Here is a 12899-nt window from a genome sequence, read left to right as displayed (position 1 = left end):
TTTATCGGTCGATATTTTGTTATATTTGTTTGTTTAAAATACGAATTTTTTAAAAATTGACGTTTTTAAAATTTTAATTTAATTTCATAAGTAAAAATTTTTTAACTTGATCGAATAGTGTAAAAAAAGAGTGACTATAGCTCAATCCTAGTAAGCCAACCTTCGGCTTCAGTAAGCCACCGGGTTTCACCGGAGCAAACGCAATTTTTATATTCAAATTAACAAAAATAATTTAATAATACATAATTCTATTAAATGAAATTAATTAAAATTACTACAATGTTTAAAGCATATTAAGTCAAGTAAATATTTCATATAGCTTATTCGTTAAAATCAATGCTATTTCGTAAGCCAACAATCCAAGCATGACAAATAGCCCTACCGATTGTTCGAATTGATCGATTATTCTAGTTTTGTGCGTTAGAGGCTTTTTAATCGCCGGATTTTATAAAAATTTTCTATGCTATTTATATTTGAATTAATAAAAATATTATGCCCATTTGTGAAGAAATGATTTGGTTTGCGTGTAGTATTTGAATTGTAATATAGTGTTCAAAACACGAGTTCATATTACTCAATAAATACTGAAGGAAGATATAATAATATAACGACTCTTTAATGGCTCTCCATCAATCTAACGTTTAGTTCACATTAACTTAAATTGCCATTCGCGTTTTTTAGCTTAAAGAAGCACTACCTAATTTTTGTTTGATCTGGTTTCTAGAAAAATCTTTCAAACAAAATGTTTGCTTTAAGAGAAATTATTTCGGAGTTTGAATTAGACGAAGTTTATTTTAAAAAAATTGGTAGGAGTTTGAGAGATTGGGGATTATGCCCCAACTGCATTTTGAGGTTCATATTTGTGAAAAATCAGAATATTTATCAAATTATTAATGCTGCCGAACTTAACAAATGGATGGATGATTTGGTAGACAATGATAATAAAGGTTTGACCATTGATAATTTTGATAAGCCGGTTGAGAGAGGGACAGAAGTTTGTTGTCGAGCCTGTTTGGGCATCCTTCAGAAATCATTTTGTTTTTCTAATTCAAATTTTATATCCAAAGTCGTTGACATGGTTAATAAACAGAACTTTGAATTTATTGACTTTTATTGTGCTTTATCATTGCCAGTCAGTTTGTTGATCAGAGAGCATAGTGTGTATGTTGCATTAAATGAATTGTATCCTGAGGTCTATCAGGCAGATGCTTCAAATAACATTAACAACAGCAGTAGCTGCAACAGAAACAACTATGTTAATGACAGGTACAGCATTGCAGCTGTCAGAGAAGTGTGGAAATGGCTGAATGGTCCTGAATTATCTCGACAACTCGACCGACCATTTAACCAGAAAAGTCCTTTTGAAATTCAGATTCATTTTGAATATAAAAATGATAACAGAGAATGTTCATTTCTCAAAGATCTGTCACCCAAAGATTTTCAAAAAAGAAAAAATTCTGGTTCAGCTTTTAACAGAAACAACATAACAAAGATATTGAAAGACACAAAGTGTAAAGATTTTAAAAAATTTTGTAAAGTGCCCATGAGTATTCCATTGATTGGTTGTCATTGTGAGGTGGTTGTGTGCTCCAATCAATCCGTGTTTGTTGCTGGCAGGTACAACAAATACAGGCAAGTAACAAATTGTTCTTCAGTTAATTCATTATCTTTCTCATTATCACTACTAAATGATATGGCGATTTATCATATTCACGGTGTCAAAAATATTTTAGATTATTTTTATTATTTACCATTTCATTTATTTTATTTTATATATTATCATTTCTGAAATTTATATTGTTATATTCATCACAGTCGAACACTCAGTCAAACTCCGTGGTTTGTTGATGGCATCAAAAAGTTTGAAAACTCTGTTGAGGAAATCATCTGTAAGCCAATAGCTGAACAATTATTTGGATCAAGAGATTATAAATTTTCATCATCTGGTCGTGAAGATGTCGATGTCAGAATGTTAGGCAGAGGCAGGCCATTTCTAATCGAAGTTATCAATCCAAGAAAGATCAGTGTTTCTGATGAAGAATTTCAGAAGATAGAAATGTTTATCAATGGGGGGTCCAGAGATGTTTTTATCAGGGATGTACAAGTAAGCTTGCTTTGGTCATATTTTTTTATTTTATTATTTATTGTTTCAAATATTTACTAATAAATATAAAATGTTAATTTTTATTCAAAATGCAGATGGTAAACAAAGAGGAGACTCACCATTTGAAAGAAGGCGAGCAGGAAAAATTGAAAATATACAAAGCTCTGTGCATAATGAAAGGTAGTATCTGTGACGACCAACTCATCAATATAAACAAGTTGAAGGACATTGAACTGCAGCAAAAGACGCCAATAAGAGTCCTACACAGGCGACCACTGGCAACCAGGACCAGAACAGTGCATGAGTTAAAAATAGATCTCATTAATATTCATAGGTTTGAAGAGTTAGATGACTCAGATGTTTTTAAAGTAAATACTTCTGTAGAGGATTTGAAGCCAGTTTTAAATTCTGATGTTATAAGTTTATTTGTTTTGCATTTAACAACTCAAGCAGGAACATACGTTAAAGAATTTGTGCATGGGGATTTTAGTCGCACCATGCCTAATTTAAGTACGTTGTTAGGGTGCGAATGCGATATACTGCAGTTAGATGTGGCAGATGTCTTGTTGAATTGGCCACCTTCTTTAAGTAGATAAGTGCTTTGTTATTCATGAATGATGTAATATACCTGCGTGTTTTTGGATATTTCTTTAATATTATTTTGTTTTGGGTATTATTTAAGCTTTCATACTTTTCAGTAATAAAATAGAGATAATTTTTATTGGTCCACTACAATCAATTTTCATACATCAAGTGGAGTCAGTCAGTGCTGTAAAGTAAAAAGTTATTCTTTAAAATGTAGGAAATAGAATTGATGTTCTATATAATATATGAATAAAATACATAGGTTCGCGTTTAAAATTCACACAGTAAAATTCACAATACTTAATCATCATTCATTCATCGATAAAAACCATGTAAATAAAATTTGGGAAAGTGTGTAAAAATCGTATATGATTAAATAATGTATATCCGGAAATATGACAAAAAATAAATTAAGATTTGTAGTGTATGCTATTAAAAAATTTAGTAAATTAGACATCGTCCTAGCGTCACTTGTTCATGAAACGAACATTTCCTTTATGAATTGGTCTTGCAACGAAAAGTAGTAGAGTTTCGTGCATGCACCGAGCAGAGTTGGAAATGTGATTCAAATAACAAGTTGGCTGCGTGCATGCTTTCGAAGCATCATATAATCAGCTCCTGATCGACAAATCCTCCGGGAGCGAATTTGGCGACGAGTTTCCTGATCTCGCTATAGTACATCATGAAAAGAGCAAATGGCATCGGACATATCCACCAAGACCAGCTTTTAATCATGGGTGAGTTTGTTACGAATGAATGGATGGATGATGAATGAATGAGTGAATGATGAATAAATGGATTGATATGGTACATTAAAGTATGATGACACGAATGTATGTACGACGTTACAATTATAATTTAATTAGGTGGCAGAACAGAAGAAAATTTTTAGAGCGAAACTAACTGAATTGGGTAGAAAGCCAGTGCCTCCTGCAGACCGGGACAATAACAGAGGAACAAGCAAAGCCCTATCTCCAAGTACAATCCGATAATCAGCTGTTTGTTACTGCAGAAAGAAAGTATTAACTTTTTCAGTCGTATTGGCATCAACTGCACATGATATAAACGACTGTCAAGTTTCATGTTATCGCTGGTTTATCAACACCGTCATCGTCGTCATCATCTTTATTATGGACTAAAGTTCCAACCAATTTACTTAAAATGAACAAAAAATGAATGAATGGATTAACGAATGAATGAATGAATGAACTTATGAATGAAATGAACAAGCGAACGTACACCATGCCCTGCTGAAACAATGAGTTTCTTCTGGTTTTGCAAACCATCAAGTTGAACATCTGGCCAATGACGATTGACATGAAATAGACAGAATATCCGGTGTACTGCAGGATGCAACGCTGGGCGTACGTCTGCCAGTATATACATGCATTATTTGTTCATCATGAGTAATATTATGTTCAATGGAGACTTACCCATTCCTGTCCATAGGAGTCAACGAAATTGTTGTTGGCTGGATTTTCCCACTCAGCTCGTGCTCCGACCACGAGACTTGGATGGAAGCCACTCTGTGCGTAGAGAACAAACCAGGCGAACATGCATCCAAGTGCTTCAACGATGCCATTCTCAAGTCCTGCCACACTTATCAATCTGTCCAACAAATAATATTTTTAAAATTTTCATTCTCTATTATTCATTAGTTTGTATGCTTTTTTTGTATTAATCCAGTTAACACTATTTTCCAACATAGTTTTCAAACATAAATTGAGGTTTGTTGAACATTTCGTTTAATTGAAATGATGGTTGCCGTCCAAACCAAGAAAAAAGTACGAACACATCGTTGACAAGTTTGTCATTGAGGTTTCGCGGTGCTCTCAGCATGATGTCATTCTCAGGTTTCTCGTAGGCCAACGTGATGGCGGGGATGATGTCTGTGCCCAGATCGATGAAGAGGATCGTGATGGTTCCTAGTCCTGCTCACATACCGACATTTAAAGTTTATTTGCATGTACAAATTTTGAACAATTCTTTATTAGCAACCAGTATTTGATTGACAATTTGAATGAACATAAAACATACCTAAAGGTATACTTAGAACGATGTACATCAAGAAAGGAACCATTTCAGGAACCATGTGAGTCAACGTGTATGAAATTGTTTTCTTTAAATTATCAAATATCAATCTTCCCTCTTCTATCCCTGTTACTATGGAAGCGAAGTTGTCGTCAAGGAGAACCATGTTGGCTGCTTGTTTGCTGACGTCACTTCCTGTTATGCCCATGGCTATTCCTGATTTGTTGAAAACAATATTTTATATCAAATTACTTTTTCTGTGTTCATTTTATTATAAAAACCATTAGGCGGCGCGATGGTGTAATGGCTAAGGTGCCTGGCATTGTTGATGCAGTGTCCGGGTTCGAATGCAAAAAGATCCCCGTTTATCACATGCAAAAGTGGTGATGCGTTGATTCACGTGTATTTATGCACCGTGTGCTTGTTGTAATGATGATAATGCGCCTCAGTCGCTTGCCATGGCGCTATATAAAATGACATTATTATTATCATCAGAAACTACAATGGTATATTTAAAGGTACCAACCGATATTTGCCTTCTTAAGAGCGGGTGAATCATTGACACCGTCCCCTGTGACAGCCACAATGTGGCCCAACCTCTGACAGCCTTCAACAATTATCAACTTCTGTTGCGGGGATGTGCGTGCAAAGACAATTTCCGTGTGGTTCATGAGGATGTCATCCAACATTTCATTTGACATTTCCTTCAATTGACCTCCGTGAACTACACATGCCTTAGCAGTTCTGAATTTTTTTTTAAATTTAACAGTTTTATGTCATCATCATTATTATGACCGCTACTATAATCATCATTGCCGTCATCGAACCTTGGGTTCACTTGGTCAACTGGAACGCCCCTTCTCTTTGCAATGTCTTCCACTGTTTCGTTACCCTGAGAAATGATGCCCACCATTTGTGCAATGGCTTTTGCCGTGATTGGATGGTCGCCAGTCACCATTATCACCTGAGTGGTTGTTTTGAAAAAGAATATTTTTTTATCTTTGTCTGATTAGCTTGTTTACACAAATCATTCATTAATTACCTTGATTCCAGCTTGTCTGCATTTGAGGACGGCGTCAGGGACACTGGACCTCGGTGGATCTATCATGGCCATCAAACCCACAAAGCATAACCCTTGCAATGGAAAGTTTGGACTGTCGGTATCGAAACTAAAACCAATTGGATATTCATCTTTCGGAAGAATGTAGTGAGCGAATCCCAAAACTCTTTCACCGAGTCCTCCTAACTCGTCATATGCCAGTTGAAATGCCTTTTGAAGTTCTTCGTTGATCGGAAGGTCGTTCCCCTTATAAAGAAGAGTGGAACATCGTTCCCATATCCTCTCCGGAGCTCCCTTCATTAACATCACGTTGTTTGATTCGTTGTTTATCAGGACTTCGTGGATGGAAATCTAGCGGTTAAACATTACAGATTATGTTCGAGTTTATTTTACTAATGTTATATTTTTGGGTTTATTGCAATATTCGCGTAATGCTGTCGTGAACTCGCCTTTATATGTATGTTTTTTATCATAAAGATACACAACTATGGCCACCCTAGGGCCATCCTTAGTGATCGTTAGTGACAAGGGTCACCTAGGGTATACATCTAGGGCCATCCTTAGTGACAAATCAGTTAGGGTAAATCTATATATAGGTATGTTTTTTGTATTGTGTCTTTATTTTAGATTTACATCTTTATGTATGTATGTTTTTTGTATTGTGTGTTTGTCTTGGAAAATCTAACCTATTTATTTCAGAATGCTTCATGAAACAACTTGATAACATTAGAAAACAAAGCCACCTGATACTTGTTTGTTGAATTGAAAGGTATTTCCGCAACTTTTTTGTTCTGTGCCCTGAACTGGCTGACATTCCCAATCGATAGCTCGCAACATTTCAGGAGTGCAGACTCTGACGCATCACCATTGCACTCTCTGGACAGTCAATTGTTGAGACGAATGTTCATTTTGAATGTTATCACCAATTTATTATCTATCATTTTCATCAACTTTATTATTCGTTATGGCAATTCAATTATCAGTCTCACCTTCTCAGTATAGACACTGTTTCTTGCCCCTTTTTGAACTCCGCTCTGTTGCAAAGCATGGCTACTCGTGACAGGGCCACCCACGTAGGCATGTCCTGAGTGTAAAGGGCGCCTGGTTGGTGGCGAGGGATTGAAGACAAATTTTAAATTAATTAACCATTGCATTCAAGAATGTATACATTGCTTAAATCACATTACCAACCATTTTAAAAACGAAAAGGCAGAATCAAATTGAAGCCATAAAGTTAAAGAAAGGAAATTTTCAACTGACCATCCTGCCTCTCAGTAACATCAGCTTCGAAAATGTTGTTGTCGAACCACATGTGAGCTACTGTCATACGATTCTGCGTTAACGTCCCTGAATAATAGCATGCAATTAGAAATAACGTAAGTAATTGTAAATGCTCTGTGTGTTAGTAAGTCTGAATGGTTTTATACGAAATTTAGTCATTGAACTATCATCGGTTTGAAAATCAATCTTCCAACAAACCTGTCTTATCACTACAAATTGCTGAACACGATCCCAACGTTTCAACGCATTCCAAGTTCTTCACCAGGCAATTTTTTACTGCCATCCTCTTGGCCGTCAATGTTAACATTACCTGGCCATAGTTAAATGTGGTATGTCGATAAATTGGTTAGTCATCTACATTATTATTAGTTTAACGACATAATCCAAATTGCATAAATTTTAACAGTTAAAACGTGCAGTAGAAACACGAAGGAGGTACATAACGCGTGAGCAAATTGGCACAAAAGAAACCGCAGCAACAGAGAACAACGTAGTCGTACTCACACAGACAGTAGACAGCAATCCTTCGGGAACATTGGCCACAATGATGCCGATGAGGAATCCAATGGCATTCAACCAATTGTATCCGAAACTGAGAGCGATGATGAAGAAGATGAGAGCGACTGTCACTGCAATGGCGATGATGAGGTGCACGAAGTAAGCCATCTCCTTGCTCAATGTTGTCTCGGAGTCACCGAGTCCCGATGTTAAGTTGGCTATCCTGCCCATCACCGTCTCATCCGCGATTCGTATTACTATACCTCGTGCCGTGCCTGTGTTGTTGATGTCGTTGTAGTTGTTGTTGATGTAGTAGTTGTTGTTTTGATGGTAATGTTGTTGTTTGATAGAAGAAGATAATAATAATGCTAATTACAGTGACAATAGCAACATTAAAAACTCGTGTTACCATAATTAATTACAACTTTGTTCTTACGAATTCATTGAATGTAATGGAAGCATCATCGCATGAACGGTTTGCTTTAAACACTTGCATACTGCCGTCACACGCACACAGATGATGAACCTACCTTCGACAACATTCGTCGAGAAGAATGCCAAATTTTTGGTTTCAAGTGGATTTTCGTGCGTGAACTCTGTGTTCCTACCCTGCGGCTCCGACTCTCCAGTCAATGAAGAGTTGTCCACCTACCAACGTGGAAGTTCATTGAACAAATGTTCAACACAAATAATAATCACTCCAATCTAAATTTATCAATGCTTTTGTTTATTAGAATGGTTATATACAATCTATATGACACTTATTGAAATGAAACAGTTGGACTTTACAAAACGTTTCAACACGAGCCGACCTTGCAGGAAGAAGACTGGATAATGCGAACGTCGGCTGGCACTCGATCGCCAAACTTGATGTCCACCACATCTCCAAGGACCAACTTTTCTGCCTCGATGTTTATCTGTTTGCCATCCCGGACAACCAGAGCGTACTATTGTCAAGTGTTCAAATTTTAAACATTTTCAACTTCAACCTCCATCAAACATTATATCTCATTCGATCGTTTGAATTCAAATATGGCTTGCTGTCTTCATTATTGTTCTTTGGTCTCTAATTACATTTAACATCGTCATCGTTGTCATTATCATTTTCGTCGTCGTCATAACCTGAGGGATGAGATTTTTGAACGAGTCCATGATTTTGGAGCTTGAGAATTCTTGAAAGTATGAGAATGAGCCAGTGATGACGACGACACCGACCAGGACAAGAGCCAGGTAGAGCTACAATCGATCAATCAATCGATCAATCAATCGACATTATGTGTTATGTGCCATGGCTGAGTATACATTGTTAATGATAATGTTTGTTAACACAATGAAGTTAATGTTACACGATTTAAACAAACTTTTCTTCAATCATTCATATAATCTTGAAAGCTTCAAATTTGAAATTTTTACGTCAATCCTAATATTTTATATTGAAAATAATTTCGGAAACTATAATGAGAAAGGTTTTATACTCAAAGTCTTGTGAGAGTTATTTAAATATTTTCAAAATATGTGCAGAGCGAACATTGTCCTTGGGCGGCGTGCTGTTGTATGAGAATTGGATGCCGTAAGCGATGAAGCAGAGGGCGGCCCCGATCCACAGCAGCAGGGCAAACCCTCCGAACATCGTCTCCAGAAACTTTACAAACGCAGATTTTCCTTTGGGGGGCGTCAGTGCATTCGGTCCGTCCCTCAAGTACCGTTTGTGCGCTTCTGATTCCGTCAGGCCCTGATAACAGTCAGGGATGGGCGTGTTTAGAATTTTTAAAAAGTTAGAAATATTTTTGTGATAAGATGAATGTTTATGTGGCTATCGAATAAGTGGTTTAAGAAAATCTAAAAATGACATAATGTTTCAACTGCATCAATTTAAGTACAGATTTCATACTTTTGCAACATCCGTTTCAAGTCTCTCCAACAGTTCATTCAATGGTATCTTATGCTCATCCTAATAAGTATAAAAAAATTTCATTTATTTGTTATATTTGAATTTGTTTAAACTACTTTTCCTCAGTCAACGTGAAATAACTCTTGTTAACAAAATGATAATTTCATGGCATGTTGATTGCACAAAAAACAGCACAAAAATTCAATATGGCGGTTGTTGTGACTTATATAGTCATCTACAAAGTTTCATACAGCGGCACAGCTTGTGTCAAGAGTCAGCGTGACTTTACAATGAGGCACCATTTGAGTAATCCATGCATCCATCAATCCACCCATCCATCAATCCACCCATCCATCAATCCACCCATCCATCAATCCACCCATCCATCAATCCACCCATCCATCAATCCACCCATCCATCAAACAACCAACCATCTCCATCTCCTTTTTTAAGCTTTCCACATCTTTCTTCTCTTTACCCCCCCTGTTTTTCTTGCTTTCATTTGGCTTGTTAAGGTTCTGTGGAAGAGTTTTGCTAAGCTTTTGCTTAATGTTGTCACTATTGTCGTTACAGTTGTTGTCATTTTTGTTGTTGTTGTTATTATCAGATTTGCCTCGTAACACGTTGTTCTGAAGAATAATGATGCAAGACATAAAACTTAAAATTGGTAAATATTAAATAATTTGTACATTTCAAAAGCAAATAGTTTTACTTGTGTTTCATTATAGGAAGATTACTAGAAGAAATGAATAACTGTTAGCAACGTGTAATAAAAAATGTTGTATGCAAAATGCCCGCCACCTTACTAGCACCTTCCAAGTTAACTTCTGTAAATTCATCTCCAAGTTGCAATGTCGGATTCACTTGTCCCTACATTCATTTGTTTTATCAAATTTCATTCCAATATTTTATATTCAAGTTTGAAAATTGTTTAGATGGAAACATTGAAAAGTTCGATGAAATAGTGTTAGTTAATACTTAATAGGTTGATACAATAGTTGTGTAATGTGAATATCGTGAATGTAATGTGTTGTGGTGGCAATGTGGCGGTTCATTACTTCGTGTGATAGTGCCGAACAAACCTTCGTGTGAGGCATGATCCAGATTGCCAAGAAGAACTGGAAGGGAAAGTTGCAGTTTGTAAAAAATTTAAACGATTAAAAAGCAAAAACGTATTCTTATATACGGAACAAAGTTATTCAGCAAATCAAACAATTGTCAGGTTTTCAGCTAAGACTCTCATTTCACGAATTCAATCCATCTCTATTATAAAAGTTTAACTTTGAAAACTCCTTTAAACAGTTTTTATTTTATGTCAATTTGTTTTAGATGAACGTTCTTCAGGGACCTTTATTAATCAAACTTTAAGCTTATTTTCACTGGCTTCTTATTTATATAAGAACGTTCTACAACTTGTTTACAACTTCATTACATATGTATTTCATATTGATTGTCATTATATTATAGATACAGTTTGACAGACTTGTTGAACGTAGCAGTCGAGTTGATTCACACAACAAATAGATTTATTTAACAGCACAGCCTAAACATGCTGGGGTCGGTCAAAACAGTATATAGACAAATATCAAATGAACACTGGCAACAAACAATGGAGGCAGTGTGCATTCTTAAGCTTTCTAAACAACTTCGTCATAATACAACTAGCAAACAAACAAACAAACAAACAAGCAAGAAAATGTATTAAATTTTCTTTTGATTGTGTTTTACATGCTTCTACAAATTTCTATTGTGTTTATTCAAATCAGTTTGAAACAAGTTAATCTGTTCAGGTGTGGTGTTCACTGTTGTTGTATGTATGCACTGCACGTGTTTGTCATTCGTACGAGGCATGTGTGTTGAGTGTAAACGCACATTCAAAAATGTATGTGTACATATTTGTTTAATATGTATTCATCTATTGCACTTGTTTGCATTGAGATAACGCGTTTATTTAGTATAAAAATTCCGGTCAGATCTGGATCGGTCCTCAGCATTCAAGGAACTATCCGTCAAGACGCTATTCAAGAAACAATCTATCGATCTTCTTAATGACCTCAGCCATGTTCCTTCTGAAACTGGATGTGCACGCACTCTGACAATCAACTGTTGTTACTGGTGACATTTGAAATGCTCGTTGTTAACAAAATGATCAAACATGATGATAACAGCAACCAGCCGTCGCTGCACACACAATAACTTTAAATCACCAAGCGATACATGTCTCGCTATCGATATTTGAAAATTACTTCATAAATTTAATGGACAATCCAACTCAAACACAGCCTCTATAAATTTTATTCTCACCTAGTTAATTATTTGTTTGCACAGGCGTGTAAAAAGAATATAAAACTTTTTTGTCAAAACTTAAGAAACATGGTTGAAGCTGGCTGTCGGAGTCGGATAAAAACTGTTCCGACTCCACGATTTGAAATTTTCCCACTCTGACTCTAAGCGAAATTTTGAACTTCGGCCTCCAGATACCCTGAAAATTTTTCAAGTTTTGCTTTACAATTTTATTTGAATGTCACTACTTTATGAAAGACATTTCAAAAAACATTTAAAATTAGTCAACAATTGTTTCCCTTAGTTAAATTATTCTATATTAATGTTTTTAAATATACTAAAAAATTATATAAATGTTTACCTTAGCAATATTGGCTAAACAAAAAATAGCGTTTTTTGCATGGATATATATATACATATATCCATGGTTTTTTGCTAGTTCGCAAAAATGCAAATTTCATAGTTAACCGATTCCATGAAGGCACTAAATTGAGGAAACATTCCTTCATCTTTTGTTTCAGTAAAGTTGTTGAAGGTAATATTTTTTTCACATTTTGCTCCAACTCGGGCTGTAATAATAACACTACAGTAATTACAATTCAGAGGGAAAAGGGAAAAAGATTTCAAGCGTTATTGAAAGTAGAAAAACTTGGAAACTGTTGAATGCGAATTTAGGTTGGGCGGGAGAATTCAAAAGCATCATTAAACAACGGGACACCAGAAGAATTAAAGCCATGAAACTTCACAGAATTACAGTTTTGAGAAGTTGAATCAAAACAGAATCATTCCACAAACGTAGGGTTCATTCCCGCATATAACTCTGTATAGGTACGGTTGCAAAAAGGCTTCTTTACTCTTCCTTTTTTCTAAAACAACTGGTAAAACAACGCGTAAAACGAAACGTTGTACCAATCGTACCGATACGATATGTAAAACGATGTATCGGTACGATTGTCGAAAGTTTTCTTTTTTCATTCTTCTTCGTAAAACAAATCGCAAAACGGAAAACGGAAAAAACTTGTAAAACAATTCGTAAATCGTGAAATACTAGTAAAGCAACTCGTAGAACTCATAAAACAACACGTATAACTTTGACCTGATTAATTAAAAAACATCAAAGAAGACTATTAAAACAGAATGGGTAATTTTTTACGAAATCGTTGGAG

General features: G+C 35.6%; 2 protein-coding genes across 2 annotated transcripts; one reads left to right on the top strand and one right to left on the bottom strand.

Annotated features, from left to right (window-relative positions):
- Positions 1 to 742: 742 nt before the first annotated feature.
- On the top strand, positions 743 to 2700 carry HELRODRAFT_179923 (hypothetical protein; the record flags this gene model as incomplete). Its single annotated transcript, XM_009028699.1, has 3 exons — positions 743 to 1617; positions 1816 to 2104; positions 2200 to 2700. 3 exons carry the CDS (start codon positions 743 to 745, stop codon positions 2698 to 2700), a joined length of 1665 nt encoding a protein of 554 aa, XP_009026947.1.
- A 102-nt stretch (positions 2701 to 2802) lies between these two features.
- On the bottom strand, positions 2803 to 10983 carry HELRODRAFT_102867 (hypothetical protein). Its single transcript, XM_009028698.1, has 22 exons — positions 10533 to 10983; positions 10252 to 10320; positions 9882 to 10079; positions 9451 to 9510; positions 9088 to 9291; positions 8682 to 8795; positions 8372 to 8506; positions 8090 to 8207; positions 7566 to 7834; positions 7260 to 7371; positions 7041 to 7127; positions 6770 to 6881; positions 6524 to 6656; positions 5763 to 6131; positions 5548 to 5684; positions 5247 to 5464; positions 4727 to 4936; positions 4482 to 4620; positions 4123 to 4297; positions 3929 to 4059; positions 3594 to 3695; positions 2803 to 3413 (listed from the first exon to the last, which is right to left on the bottom strand). The coding sequence occupies exons 1-22, from the start codon at positions 10545 to 10547 to the stop codon at positions 3293 to 3295; spliced, it is 3228 nt and encodes a 1075-aa protein (XP_009026946.1). The 5' UTR covers positions 10548 to 10983; the 3' UTR covers positions 2803 to 3292.
- Between the last annotated feature and the right edge of the window lie 1916 nt (positions 10984 to 12899).

Source organism: Helobdella robusta (assembly GCF_000326865.2).
Source record: "Helobdella robusta unplaced genomic scaffold HELROscaffold_57, whole genome shotgun sequence".
NCBI classification, from domain to species: Eukaryota; Metazoa; Annelida; class Clitellata; order Rhynchobdellida; family Glossiphoniidae; genus Helobdella; species Helobdella robusta.
This window is presented reverse-complemented; position numbering and strand designations above follow the sequence as displayed.